Here is a 15,629-nt window from a genome sequence, read left to right as displayed (position 1 = left end):
ACAGGAATATTAATATTCACAGATACAGTACATTCAGTATCACAGATATGGATGAAAGGATTATTTCAATCTTCTGTATGTCCTGTGCATATTCAGTCACCTTGTTCCCATGTCAGTGTTTATTACGAGATCAAAATAAAAGATTTCATACATTTGTAAACAAAGTATATCATTTATTAGAAAAGAAGGCAAAGTTGATTGTAAATTTTAACTAATAAACATTTAAAACATTAAAATTCCCCTGAATATCTGTGCAAAATGTGTCAAACATAGATTGTGTATCATATAACAATTGCTGGCTTTCATGAGAATTCTACATTTGGTCTCAACACTTGAGCACCTTTTATGCCAAGGCACCAGATGATCCATGAACATATGGATAATGTGTAACCGTTGTATTAATCAGTCATTGTTGTTCATGTGCACAATATACACCATATTTTTGCATAACATTTCAGTCAATACTGTTAGTTTGATACAAATGAATGAACTTAAGCACCCTGAGTGTCTTTAAATAGATTCAAATAGTACATTGAGTTAAGCTGCTTTTTATATGGTCACAATGATTGTACTAATCAATGTAACATATACAAAATATTCCATTTACCTCCAGTTACATTCAACATTCAGATAATTGTATATTATTTTAACACATTTTCAAAATAGCATATGATGATATTGTATTGACAATGCAGCATTGCACTCAGATAGAAGTAAGACAGTACTGTGTGTCCGACTGATTTAATGAGACACTAATCAATAGAAGTGCGGCAACAAAAAGAAACTGTATAATCCGACTCTGATTTTCCTTCTGTTGATGTGCAGGGGAAAGTCTTTACAAGCAACTCAGTTCACTCAGCAAGTAGGTCATGCGCTTATATCCCCTCATGCAAGACCAGCCTGCTATCTGTTTCAATGGGGGAGAACAAACTAATCAAAACTGATTTTATATCACAGATAAAATACGTAAGAAAACAAAAAACATATTTTTTTCAGCTTGTTATGGCTACTGCGCATGCACAGATCTCCATAGTAATGGGAGGCTCCTTTGTTCTTTTTGTCTCTTTTTGTTGAAGGGCAGGTTTTCCTCATTCATACTAGAGTCAGAGGCTGGTCAGTCTCCTCATTAATAAGTTCTTTGCTCAGGGCAGTTTCTTCAATCTGATGATGATCTAAGAAATCTTGCATAAAAGTTCAAGTTTTTTCCTAATTGCAATAAGAAGAGCCAAAGCAACTTTTTTTTCAAAGAAACTGCAGACATTATAAGAGTTTCGTACAAAATTAGACTTTATCTAGAAATTTGGGCCTACTGGGTCTTGAAGGCTGAGCACCAAACCATGCCACCTAAAGCTTTTAACAACACAACACTGAGGAATATGTCACAATGACTTAAGTGCGTGAATTACTGGACCAACAGAAGGATTTCAACAGAACTTTGCTTGAACAACAGAAAAAAAAGCTTCAAAACTTGTGTACAGATCATAGTTGATTCTTTAAACAGGAGGACTGATGATCTGTCAAAGCAAGTTTATGATTTTTAGGGTGAATCTAGAAATGACGATTTAAAAAAATTATGATTTTAAAGTTTTGTGTAAGACTTGGTCTAAAAACAGTGAGAAAGTCAGAGCAGATTTAGACAGTCTGCAAAAGCATGATCTCACTATCAGAGACAGATTCTTTGGAGGGCCAGTCAAAGCAACATAATATTGCCTTAACACTGAAAATCTTTGTTTGTAAGAATAATAGAACCCTGTTGGTGCAATTCCGTGCCTTCAATGCCTGATTTTAGGGGCGCTAGTGAACCAACAACCCTATGTTCACATAGGAAGTCAGTCACGGCACCCCAAGTTTGTCTCTAGTGGGTATGATCAAAGTGCACAAGTTAACAACTGACCCATCTGAGGTTACAGCTCTGGAAAAAAAGAGACCACTTAAAAATTATGAGTGTTTTTGAATCATTCATGCAGTGAAATGCCACATAGGATCTTTACCAGTGCTGAAAAATCTGTACAAAACCCCGCCCCCATTTTTATAGATTGTATACACAGTAGTAGGCACTTTAAATAAAAAAAAAAATCATCAAGCTTCCTGGTGGAAAAATAAAACATAAAGAAATTATGCATCCTGAATGCAGGGCATGAAATGTTTCTCGTAGTCTGAAGGACAAGCCTGCTCCTCCCATTCCTCATATTCATCATCCCTGCTGGCCTCCTCCTCACTGCTGTCGAGCATCTGACTGTAGTTATTTGTCCCAGGAAGATGCTTGGAATCAATCGTCTCTATTTCTCCAGGCTTGTGTAGCTCTTTATCACCGTCTTCCTCGCGGTCTCTGTCCGTCTCTGGATGAGTTCGCTGGGGCTCAACTTGAGGTAAACCAACTATGAGTTCCTCCTCCTCTTCCTCCTCCTCCTCTGGGTCTAGGGGGTTTTCAGGGATTATGAATACCTCCACCTGGGAGACGGTCAGTGTGTACTCCGAGGGGTTTGCAAGCCATGATTGTCGGAACTGTAACACACACACACACACACACACACACACGGACAGATCATATTAGATTCTGTAATACACAGATCAAGCATAACATTGTGACCACCTCCTTGTTTCTACACCCATCCCATCTCTGAGGTAGAAGCACTGTAGTGTCTAAACATTGTTTAAAACCTTCAGCAGCACAACACACCAACACACTACCACCATGTCATTGTCATCTGTGGAGCCCTGAGAATTGAAGAACAGGGTGGGAGGAGGATAAAGAATGCACTGCAGTGGGTGTAGAAACAGGAAGGCGGTCATAATGTTACGCTTGACTGGTGTGTATAAAAAGCATGAAATCTAATGAAGCTGCTTTATCACTTAATATAGTTACAGCAGATTATCTAGTTTCAGTTTTAATTTTAAAGCAACATTATGTAGCATTTTTAAACTAAACTAATAAGCTTTGAGTCATTGCATCTTATTAAAGAAGGTGTTGAACTTAACCAACCTGATTCTACCTTTTTTACAAATCAGCAGACATACAGCTCTGGAAAAAATTAAGAGACCACTTCAGTTTCTTAATCAGTTTCTCTGATTTTGCTATTTATAGGTATATGCGGGAGCGAAATGAACATTGTTGTTTTATTTTATAAACTACGGACATCTCCTCTCATAAATTCCAAATAATAGATAATTTATTTGCAGAAAATGGGAAATGGTCAAAATAACAAAAAAATGCAGAGCTTTCAGACCTCAAATAATGCAAAGAAAACAATTTCTTATTATCATAAAGTTATAAGAGTTCAGTGGTCTTGGCATGTTCTCCTCCACCGGTCTTACATGCTGCTTTTGGATAACTTTACACATTTCCTAGTGTAAAAATGAATATATCTTTCTCTTAAATATATTCCAGAGGTTTTCAATTTGGTATAATCAATTTTAAGTGGTCTCTTATTTTTTCCAGAGCTGTATATACACACTAATAATATGCACTAGAGGGTGCTGTTTTTCAATGGTGTTTTATTTCACACATGGAATAAAAATATTATTTATATATATTTATATTATTATAGAATCAGAAACTTTATACAACATACACTTTATTAATTTGTGTTTGTGGTTAGTTTTATCATTTTACCATGTCAAATTTTGATAGAGGTGTATATATGTCAAACATTGGGGTCTTTAAACACTAATCATTTTCAATATTGCCCTAAATAAACAACCCCTCCACAACAAGAAGTCACTTTATAACTATATAGCAAAATAGATAAAGCACTCTTTTAATAGGAGAGAATTTCAGCGTGAGCACTAACTGAACACACCTACATTCTGTTAAATGGTCACACATTCACACACTGTCCTGTAGGGATGCCCTCAGGATGACCAGTATATGTCACTTAGTGACTTCACAGACATCCTAAGTCTCCCGGAAGTTTCGGGAGTCTACCTCATGTCAGTAATGGCTCCCTGATGCCCGCAAGTCAAATAAAAAGTCCTGGTCCGGGGTACCTGCCTGAAATTATTTTAGTTATACCAGGCTTCACGAGTGTTCATTTGATCTTCCCTACCTCAACTGCAGCCTAGGCTAGGAATAAATAACCACCCATTCTGACCTGATTGTTCATTGACTGAAACAACTTGCTGTTGATGGGGTCTGGGACTTTAAAGAACTTCAAAATCCACTTGGATCGTGAACAGCAGCTGGACAGATGGAAACAGAGATCAGCTTTATTACAACATGCAAAGTTGCCATGTTTTATTAATAGCACATCATCATGCAATAAACAATACAAAACAAGCTTAATGAAAGCCATACATTTTACACTGACATGCCAACTGTCATGGGAACACACGTTTCAAGAATGCCCACTACTGTATAAGTTGCGTGGTGTTATCTTGTAAGTGAAGCAAGACGGCTTGAGTTGGAGCGAGGTCTCATAGTGGGTGCGAGATGGACGTGACAGACCATTTCCAAAATTGTATGGAAAAAAAAATTGTTCAACATTTTCCAATTCACAGTGTCACAACAGCTTTTACCACCAGCTTTTCCACCCACAGTGGAGTATTGCAGAGCGTGGTAATGATTGTGAGCGGCAGCATCTGGTTAGAACTGTCCATGCAAACAGACAAGCGACTCCAAACAAGTGGATAAAGGGCCAAGTGTTTTCCCTTTTTGGGACACACCAAAATGTATAGGACACAAAACTGGTTCTTATCCACTATTATGTGGCATGTAAGTGTTTTATAGGCAGATAGATCAGAAGCATTATTTGAATTATATGCACATAAAAAATAGTCAACAGCACCAGTACTTACCAAATTATTACAACAACCGATATTATGATGATTAAACAGCTCAGAAAAGTGAAGAATACTGTAATTGAGAAGCTGGAATCTGAAAAACAAAAAAAGACAGACAACTGTACTTTAGTGTAATGTAATTTAGTGTATTGTAAGTTACAGTATTGTCATTTAGTGTATTGTAATTTAGTGTATTGTGCTTTAGTGTATTGTAATTTAGTGCAATGTAACTTAGTTTGTTGTAATTTAGTATATTGTACTTTAATGTAATGTATTTAGTGTATTGTAATTTAAAGTAATGAAATTTAGTTGATTGTAATTTAGTGTTTTGTACTTTAGTGTAATGAAATGTAGTGTATTGTAATTTAGAGAAAATAATTTAGAATAATGTAATATAATGTATTGTAATTTAACAGAATGTAATTAAAGTATTGTAATTAAGTGCATTGTAATTTAAAGTAAAGTAATTTAGTTTATTGTAATTTAGAGTAAAATAATTTACTGTAATGTAACTTAGTTTATTGTAACTTAGTATATTGTACTTTAGAGTAATGTACACTCTAAAAAACAGAGGTACGATATGAGTACTTTTTTGTACTCGAAGGTACATTCTTTATAATTGTACCCTCAAAGGTACAATATTGGTCTTTACAGGGTCAGATTTGTTCCCTCTGAAGTACAAAGTCATTCCTAACAGCAATAAGTACAGATTTGTACCATTTAACCAGCCAAAAGGTACATTCAGTATTCTGTATCACTGTACTAATGAACAGTATATATTTAAATTGCACATTTTTTATTTGAAAGCCAGACAATTTTGTATCATCAAGTTTTTGAGCCATTTTTAGTTGATGACAATGTTTATAATCTTTATAATCTATACTGGCACAAAAACCATGGGTACAAAAAAGGACTTTCACTGAAAGGTACTTTTTTGTGCCTCAATATAAGGTACAGCCCCAGCGACAAGCTTTGTACTCTTTTAAGTACAAATCTGTACTTATATTTCTTAGAGTGTATTTAGTGTATTGTAATTTACAGTAATGTATTTAAGTGAAATGTAATGGTATAAAGACTGAAAGCAGTTAAAAGAGAACAGATACCAGCTGGAGATGTGGTGAACCTGACAGTTGTCCTTTCTCCCTCCCCGGCCACAGTCACCCCACAGATCCACACTTCATACAGCCTTCCAGGATCCAGGTCACATGGCACCCTGGTGCTGTTCTCATCTTTACTCACATTCCACACTGTTCAAAAAAGACACAAGCTTTCAACCACAGACCAAGACACTGCAATCCAGCCACATGTCAGGACTCTGCACTGAAAACAATGGTATCTTTGTGTATACTAACTAACTACTAACTATGGTGCAGGGACTAGTATTGTGTCACATGACTTTTGCCATGCCTCATGGAGTTCAAAAAACTTTGAATTGACCTGTGGGATATGTGTGTTGGGGCCTCCAGCATTAAATATGGATGTGAGTTGCCTGTCTGTCTGTATGGATAAGTCTAGCAGGGGTTAAGGGGGTGAGTAACACAAAAATCTTTTTTGGAGAAGTAACTAGTAACTATAACATTACTTTTTCAAAGTAATGTGCCCAACACTGATCATTACCACCCACTGCACTGTCCACTGTGGGTAGTAATACCTTCTATTCCATAGAATGCTCACACACAATTTCTAAGCCTCACAATTTATATAGGTGTGGCTATTCTCAAGCTGTTCCTCAATGTAACACTTGAATAGTGAATAGTCAATTTAGATACTGCTATCCCATGACATTTGGCATTTCAGTGTAATTGAAATTCAAACGTGTGGATTTGGATTGGTATTATCCAGACAATACACCATGTTTAATGTTGTAATAATGGTGGTCATGACAAAGGTTCTCCTTTATTATGCTGTGCATTATCACATGCTCTCTACTTTTAGGAACACGCCTTACCTGTGTGATTATCGATGCCCACTAAGTACTCCAGAATAAATCCATTGCTTTTTTCAAGTGGAATGGGTTTCCATGTCAGTTTTACTTTGGATGGGAAGATTTCTGTAACTTTCACACCTGTGACTTTTGGAGGCACTGTGGGGAGAAAAAGAAGCATAATCTGATTCTGATTACATTCTGATTGATTGCTGGTTGCTATATCATTGCTAATGGGTTGCTAATGTGTTGTGATTGTGAATGGGTGGGATGGTAAGGTGTGGCTAAGCAGTTTTTAAGGTGTTGGAAATGAATGGGCGTGAATGAGATAGGGTTGCTAAGGTAAAGTTATGGAATAGTACTTGGCTGCTAAGCCCTTGCTAGGTGGTTACTATGGTGTTGCTACATGGTTACTTGTTTTAAAGGTGTTGGAAAAAATGAGTGAGTAAGAGAATGAGAGGACAGAGGAATGAAAAAAATCACTAATAGATTAGTGAAGACAAGTATGGCTGTAGTTTTAGAACTTGGATTAAAAATTGGAATGAAAAACGGATGGTAAAAAAGCCAATAAATAAGTACAGGCCAAAACAGCAGTACAGTTAAGCTTGGGGGTTTGCCAGGAAATCGTGATCAAAATAGTGTGTATTCGTCAAATACACAGTGTTTTGTAGAAAAATATGATTCAATTGGGGAAAAAGGGAGGAAAATGATTGAAATGGGTAACAATCTAGAGTTGGAACATTGTTGATATCTTGACAACTAAAAGGGAATAATACACAGCAAAAATCCAGCAGACAAGAAGAAGAAGAGACAAAAGAACAAAAAACATATTATATATATATATATATATATATATATATATATATATATATATAATTATAATAGCATCAACATACCTCCTTGTACAGCGTACACAACATCAGACTGGAGCAATCGGCTCCCGTTGTTGATGACGGCGAACAGGGACACATTGTAACGTTTGTAGTTACGAAACTGACCTGCAGATGGAGACAAATGGCAGCAGGAAGCCATCAAATGTCGTGATCTTCTACATATCTTCTACAAAAGCTTGTGATATGTTGTTATAATCTAACCCTGCTTTAAACTTCTTCACAACTTCATCTCTGACCTGTCTGGTATGCTCTTTGGTTATCAGGATGCTGTTTGTCCACTAGTGTTCACTAGTGCTTTTTGTTCATTAGTGTTCTCTAACAAACCTCTGGAGGCCTTCACAAAACAGGTGTAATTATATTGAGACTAAATTACACACAGCTGAACTCTTAACTAATTTCATATAATAGGAATATTCTATAACCCAGTATTTCCTTACTCTGGAAACTTTGCACAGTTTTCTCAGGACATCTAAACAGTTTAATTGCCTTTTTATTTTAAACCTCTACCTGTGCCGAGTTGACTTATGAGCTACTAAACCGTAAACTATATATTTTTCCTTAATAGCTGAAATTTGTTCCTATTTGAAGTAATGAAACATTACAGTCCTGCTTAAAAAACTCTTTTATTTTGGTACCTTTTTGCACCTCTGCAGCGCCCTCTCAGGTTCAACCAATCAGCCCAACCAATCAGCTCTTCCTCCTGGCCCAGCTCTAAACCCATACATCACTCAGTGCCCCTCCCAACCTAACTCTGTCATTTTTTTAGCCTCTTTCAAATTTGAGCTGAGGGTGGAGTCAGCTAAAATCAGGAGGTTTAGTGTCTCTTAAGGTGCAACAGTGCAGATGAAAGACAAAGCTATATGGTGTAACAGGGTGGTGATAGTAGGGTGGAACAGCTAGGAAACCGTAATGCTGTAACCTACAGTTTCATTTCTGAATGGATTTGGGTGAAATGTAATTTGTGGTTAAATGTGATGCCAGGGCAGATTCACTTAAGTCACTCAAGCAGCACATATCCATTTTCATTCTGACTCATAGCTACATCCGTTAAAAGGAAATGGCACAACTAGCTAAAGCATATTTGTTATAAGAACTGCTGATGGTTACAGGAGACGTGATTACTAGGAAATCATAAATCAACAAACTGAAACAAGCATGTACACACTTACCTTTGAGTCTGACGGAATTTGTGGTTTTGTTAACTTTGGTCCAGTCCAGGCACAGCTGGTGAGGTAGTCCTATAAGCTTATACTGCACTACATACTCCTGTATGCTCTCACTGAACTGCTGAGGCGCTGACCACGATACGTCCAGCGACTGGCTCTTCATTTTCACCGTCATATTCACCTCAGGTATTGGTAGACCTAGTAAAACAAAAGGCAGTAAAACACTATTAAGACTCTATCTTACACCAAGGCGCGTCACGACGCTTATTGCTATCTTATAGTCCACCAACAGGCTATTTTGATATCTTGTGTCTGTAAAATAGCAAAGGCTCTTACTACTATTTCTGTGCCGACTTATTAATACTGTATTTTTCAGACAATATGGTGCACCTAAAATCCTTTAATATTCTCAAAAATCAACGGTGTGCCTTATAATCTGGTGTACCTTATGTATGAATTCTTGTTATGTGGTACACGGCGCCGCCTGTTGCAGACATAGCATTTCTGCACTGTGCCTCCCAGTGGAGTAAAATGTACTCGCATTTGACCCGTGTGGGCACCCATACACTGCTTGCTTTAGGAAAACATGGCGACATCCTTGTTCACTTCGATATAGGCATCCTATATAGTGTACCATTTTTAAAAAATTGCAGTGTGGGATTCATGCAATTTTTTAGAAACAGATTTACAACATTGTTAGCAATACTAAAATAATGTTTAATGATGGGATTTTTTGTGAGAATAAAGTGTACAGTGTTTGTCTCAGGTGGAAGCTGGTGTGTTTTGAGACAGGGAGGCAACGCTGGGTGAGTTATGCCACTATCTGGGCTCTGGGCATGCTTGATGCTGAAATCGCCCAATTGTTAATCTCAGACACTATAGATGAAGCATTTAATGGATTTTTAGAAAGAAATGAAGTAAAAACATAAAGTGTATTGTTTTGTATTTTATGTCTTACAACTGCACAATGGTGAGAGAGTTACTGTTAATGAGTTAAAGTTTGACATATCTGACTGTTTTCTTTTTTTGCTTAATGCGCCTTATATATTGGCACAAACCCAACTTTTATTTCAACAAACAGAATAAACAAAATACAAAATAAAATAACATTGCTGTTTCTGTAAATGACTTGCTTATGTACCTTCACAAAATAAACGAGCAGGATAGTTTACTCTGCTGAGAAGCACAGAAACGTTTCGCCGTTACAATAGCAATCCGTCAAATTCAGAGCGCACCTGTCTCTTAAAGGGAATGGCTCGCCTACAGATCGCTAAAATAGGACCCTTGTTGTAAAAAAAATTCTTGTCATTTATCATCGCTTATGAACATGCAGATTAAAAAAACATCAAAAGACATCAGTTATACAGATAAAATGAAGTTGTTTTTAAGAAAAAGTATTGCAAATGACAGATGATTAATTTCAAGGCTCCACTTACTTTTTCTGGCCTGCAATGTGGATGTTAACTTAATGTGCTTAATAAAAAAAACATGAAAAGACACAACTGGTCGTGTGTTATTAGATTACTTAGATTTTGTTTGTTTTTAATTGTGACTTATAATTTAATGCTGAAGGCATATTTTGTATTCTTGGTGTTATACAGAGTTTTAAAATGTAAGAAGTTTATATATATTTCATTACAGGAAATATCTGGAACCAGTGTCTAAGAGATATAGGGAAGTTAAAATGATGTGCAGATTTCCAACTTGAGTAAACGTATGGTTTCTAGTGTTAACTTCTTCTAATCGTTATCCATATATGTTAACAATGATGCCAGTTAATGCCTAATAAAAGCAAATCGTTCAACATTGATAACATTAACCAGAAGGCAACTGCATGATTCACATAGCTGGCCCAAAACAATACTACAATTAATGAAGAAAAACATTCATATACAATGCTTTAATTTCCTGCTATTTTATAGGAATACATATTATTACTAATAACACTGAACATTTCTATGACATAAGTTTACATGACCTCCCTAAAATGTGGACAAACCCATGAAATGTGGTGGTCAAAAAAACTGCTGGTGTAGAAGCAGGGATTCTAAAATGTATATGTTTTTAATATAATTATTAAAATTTTAATTTATATTCTCAAGTATGTTCTCTCTGAATTTGTTGCAGATTTAATTTGTCTTGTTTTGGTACTGTTTTGTAACTTTTGTTTCCCCTTTTCTCCCCAAAGCCAACGACTAAAGTGACTCTTGATAGCCTGCTCTCAGACTGATGGCCCTATCTAACTTTGGTATCGTGAGGGTGCAAAAAATATGCATTGGCAAGCTCGAAACATGCAAAAGGCATGAACTTATTCTCTTAATTAATCATGGGTGTGTTTTTTTTGGCATAATGTTAAATAAAACATTCTGTGTGCCAGTTGTCATTCCCTTCAAGAGGCAGGTGAGCTCTGACTTTGGCACGTTCCTATCTTAATAGCGCAGCTCTTTTGTGAGTCCTGGCAGAGGATACTGACCTGCGTGTTCACTCTGTGAAGGTACACCTGCAGCTCATTTAACCTTTTCAGACCTGAATTATGTTCCAGTCAAAAATATATAAGAATGACGTTTTCTGTCTGCAGTGCAGTAAAAAAGAAGACTCTAATTGTCTAAACAGAATTCTGTATAAAATGTTTAATTGCTTTTAAATGTCCATTGCATTGGATGCCTGTGTTTAACATTTTTATTTTAGATTTGATATTGACCTTCACAAATCATCCATAAACAGTTACATTAACATGATAAAAGTGTTCTTAAATCACATAAAATTAGTAAAAATAGCTCTCACTTTGCCACATTGGCTCTAGAGCTGCCATGCCCTAATGTCTGAGTTGTTTTTTTTTTTCTGATGCAGAAGGTGGGGCAAAGCTACTGTACATTTTTCATTAGCTTGTTAATGTTCTGTTCTGATGGATAATAGGTTTAAATTAGCGTTATATGCAACAAAACATTTTAAAAAACAAATTGGGTTCATTGTAATGGACGCTGGGTCTGAAAATGTTAAGGGAACAACAATGTTATTTTATTCTTTATTCGGTTTATTGTTGAGTTAAAAAATCGGGTTTGCGCTCTGCAGTGCATTGCAGCACGGCACACCTGCGTAGCTATGATAGGTATAGACTCTGATGATTGACTGTTCTATATGTTGTGGCTGTTTTTGTTGTTTAGCTTACTAATGCCATGTTCATTGATTTACCTGTTCTGGGTAACGCCACGAGTGCTGGACGGCTCTGCCCCACCAATGAATTAGCGGTCACACGAATGTCCTTTACATCCTGGAGAGGAACCTGGATGCAGCACTGGCACTGCTCTTGGGGACAGCTTTTACATGAATCCGCTACCGTCTCACACTGTTTGCACTGTGCAGCCTTGTACTCGGCACTGCCCAACTCTGAGCCATTATTCAGCTTCACACTCATCCTGTAACCGTCGATCTGGCTTCTCGCCTCGATCTTTGGCATCTCCTTGGCAGAAAGGAAAGACAGACATCTCAACATCAAAAGTGAGCCGCTACCATGTTTAGCTGTAGAAAAAATACCTTTAACTATCTTTTTCCAACTTTAAATTGTATGACTTTTCCTAAAGGCACCCCAATCATTAGAAAAAGTCATGCTTCATTTTTGTGCATGTTTCCATGTGGGCTGTACACCACTAGGGTACAAAGATTGCCTTATGGGTCATTTTTGACCTATAAATTATAAAAGCATTTAAACACTAGAAAAAAGTATAAAGGCCACACACAAACTCTTTCTAATACACACAGCATCAAACATCATGGGCCAACAGTGTATTCAGCTGCCTATATCCAGGACATTTCATCCCATAAACCTTTTTCCTGTTCATCACATCAGCCATCCAAAAAAAATAATCCTGGAGAATTCCAGTTTAAAGGATTTAAAATTCAATTAGGCTGCTTTATTTAGAGCGGATAATTTTTGACCCATAGGAAAAGGGGAGTAAATAGAACATTAAGATCGCACAAGGGTTAATACTGTGATTTTCTCAACATAAGGCGCACTCAAAATCCTTTAATTTTCCCAAAAATCGTCAGTACACCTTATAATACGTTGCAACTTATGTATGAATTTTACCAGTCAGGTTGTAAGGAGCAGTAAAGCCACTCCGCTGAAGTGCAGCGTTACATTATCTACAGGAACACCTTACTCCTTACAATCCGCCACGTTCACTCCGCTCCCAAGACGCTGGCCTGTTATTAGTCCCGCGTATTAGGAAAAACTATGCAGGAGGAAGAGCGTTCTTTTATAAAGCTCCCCAACTTTGGAATAACCTCCCTATTAATATACGGGACTCAGACACACTCTCAATCTTTAAATCTAGACTCAAAACATTTCTATTTGCTCAAGCTTTTGAGTAATGTCTCATTACAATTTTCTTCCTCTTACAGCTTATCCAGCAAATATAAACCCTGTCCTAATCATCTGCTTTCTCTTTCTCTCCCCATGTCCTGAGCTGCTGCTACCAGTGCCCATCCCACTCCAGCAGAGTTTTATAAAACCATTCTAACCCCTTTTTCTTCCCTCCCCTCTCTGTTCTCTCTCTCTATCTTTCTCACATGTGCTGAGATGCCCGGCCGGTCTGCCTGGATCTGTCCGTTTGTGGTTCCAGCTTTCAGGAATCAGCCCTGTCCTTCTACTCATCACAATTATTACACAACCTTTCTAACTCCTGCTTTTTGTTTCTCTTTCTTTTTTTCTTTCTTTCCTTTCTGTTTTCTCTATCTATCTCTTTTACATGTATGGAGATGCCCTGTTCCTGATGTTCCCAGCCTGGCTCTCCACTGCCCGCTGTGTTGTACTCCAGCTCTGCAGCCCTGCACTGATTAAAATTAGCACACTCAGTATCTGTTTCTGTATTAGCCATAGCTCTACAGTTTGTGCCCATCACATTTTTATATTCATAAATTAGTACCTGTTATATTAGCCATAGTTCACATTAATTCTCTGTACTGTTTTTGTTCTGTTATTTGTTTGTTGTTTGTTACTTGTTTGTACTGAGCGGGTCAACCCGAGTAGGATGGGTTCCTCTAACTGAGTCTTGGTTCCTTCCAAGGTTTCTTCCTCTTAAAGGGAGTTTTTTCTTGCCACTGTGTCACCATAAAATTGGCATCTCTGTGGTGCTGCTCATAAGAGGCGTGGGCCTGTTTTTCCTGTAAAGCGACTTTGTGACAACCTTTGTTGTAAAAAGCGCTATATAAATAAAATTGAATTGAATTGAATTCTCCAGCACCGGGGCAGGAGTATCATTAGCATTAGTCGCTAACCGCTATTTCCCAGTTCAGAGATGAGTATTATCGGCCTCTAGCCTGCTGCTAACTCCAGCTAGCACTGCTGGAACAGCATTAGCATTAACCGCTAAACAAACTAGCTCTTTTGTTGTACAGAGTTGTATATATCGGACTGTAGCCTGTATGCTTACCGAAACACTCAGGGTTCCTGAGTGTAGCGCTGTCAGGTGCCATTAGCTATTACCTGCTAGAAGTTAGCCGCTAATGCTAATGCTCCAGCCTTAGTGCTGGAGAAATTCAGGAATCTAAGCTTACTGTAAATAAACGGAAGTGTTTTACTCACCCTAATAAACAGTTTTTTGAAGAGAAATCTGTGTAGATTAACATCCAGCGCTCGTTTGAATTTAAAAGAAAATGTTTTTTTTTAAGATTTACAGTTTTGTTTACTTAGCTTAGCTTTACTTAACTATGTTAGCAAGTATAAGTCTAAGTATAAATTGGCCATAGGTCCGACCAGGGTGTCCAAGTTTAAGTTCAGAAGCATACCTTCCATAGGATGTGGCAGATGGGCTCATCTAAATCAGCCTCACAGTTACTCCAAACATCAAGTTTTCCAACCGGAGCTGAGAAATGACCACAAGAGGAACAGAAAGATCTTATTTCTGCATTGTTGCACTGAGCTTTAAATAGACTGGTTAGTTAGGAAATATGGGCAAACATTAACAGGAAGAGATGTATGTAGTTAATGTATAATACAGCCTCTCTGGACTGGGCTGCATTGGCATAGTGTAGCATAGGCAGGGTTCATACACTTTTTATTCAATACGTTTCCATGATAATTTTTTTATGATTTTTCCAAATTAGAAAATGCAGAATTACTGAATTAACTCGTATTTGTAAGTTCTAATTAGATTTTCTCCATCGATAAACAGAAACATAAATATTTGTAGACCTAATTTCCATGACTTTTCCAACCTTTTTGGGTATTTTCATTTTTCCAAAACTGAACCAGGCCTGGAAATTGCTATTTTCACATTCCATTATATGATTGCGTTTAATGACTTTTGTCATGACCCATTTCATGGCTGTCCAATAAATAATAACATGAATTTCCAAAACAGCAACTTTATATGAAAGCGATAAAACCTTCTTTGAATGGAAGTCAATGTAAAAAGAGTTTATATTACAGAATTAACGCTGGAGAATTTCTATTGGTCCATTCATCAAGACATTTTGACACAAAGCAAGGTACAGTTTGTGTGTTTAAATTACTGTTTTTTCGTTGGACAGCAACGAAATGCGGGTGAATTCAACTTTTTGTTTGCATGGACAATTCTAGCCAGACACTTCTGGTCACGATCATTACCATCCACTGCACAGCTCTGTCCACTGTGGGTGGTAATATTAGCCTTCTACAATGTATTTCTGGTAAACACATTCATGACTGTGGATTGGGGAATGTTAAATCTGGCACCCACTATACCAACACTATCACATCGCCTTGCCAAGAGCACACTGGCAATGTTCAGCATCAATCACAAGATCATTGTTTAACACCTCGCAACTTATATAGGTGTGGGCGTTCCCAAACAGTCCCCCCAGGTAACACTATATAATCAGTTTTAC

At 37.2% G+C, this 15,629-nt stretch overlaps 1 protein-coding gene across 2 annotated transcripts in view; it reads right to left on the bottom strand.

The window, feature by feature from the left end:
* Positions 1 to 152: 152 nt before the first annotated feature.
* The window catches only part of il12rb2l (interleukin 12 receptor, beta 2a, like), a 34,362-nt gene continuing 18,885 nt past the window's right edge, over positions 153 to 15,629 (bottom strand). The window contains exons 7-15 of one of the 2 annotated variants that reach the window (XM_022673703.2): positions 14,550 to 14,626; positions 11,955 to 12,222; positions 8,766 to 8,960; positions 7,600 to 7,701; positions 6,728 to 6,862; positions 5,883 to 6,026; positions 4,795 to 4,873; positions 4,092 to 4,179; positions 153 to 2,505 (exon numbers count right to left, since the gene is read on the bottom strand). In XM_022673703.2, the coding sequence (XP_022529424.2) occupies positions 2,116 to 2,505; positions 4,092 to 4,179; positions 4,795 to 4,873; positions 5,883 to 6,026; positions 6,728 to 6,862; positions 7,600 to 7,701; positions 8,766 to 8,960; positions 11,955 to 12,222; positions 14,550 to 14,626 (1,478 nt within the window). In that variant the 3' untranslated portion in view covers positions 153 to 2,115. The remainder of the gene's footprint in view (positions 2,506 to 4,091; positions 4,180 to 4,794; positions 4,874 to 5,882; positions 6,027 to 6,727; positions 6,863 to 7,599; positions 7,702 to 8,765; positions 8,961 to 11,954; positions 12,223 to 14,549; positions 14,627 to 15,629) is intronic. The other variant, XM_022673707.2, reaches the window with a different exon arrangement.

This window comes from Astyanax mexicanus, chromosome 19 (genome assembly GCF_023375975.1).
Source record: "Astyanax mexicanus isolate ESR-SI-001 chromosome 19, AstMex3_surface, whole genome shotgun sequence".
Taxonomy (NCBI): Eukaryota; Metazoa; Chordata; class Actinopteri; order Characiformes; family Acestrorhamphidae; genus Astyanax; species Astyanax mexicanus.
This window is presented reverse-complemented; position numbering and strand designations above follow the sequence as displayed.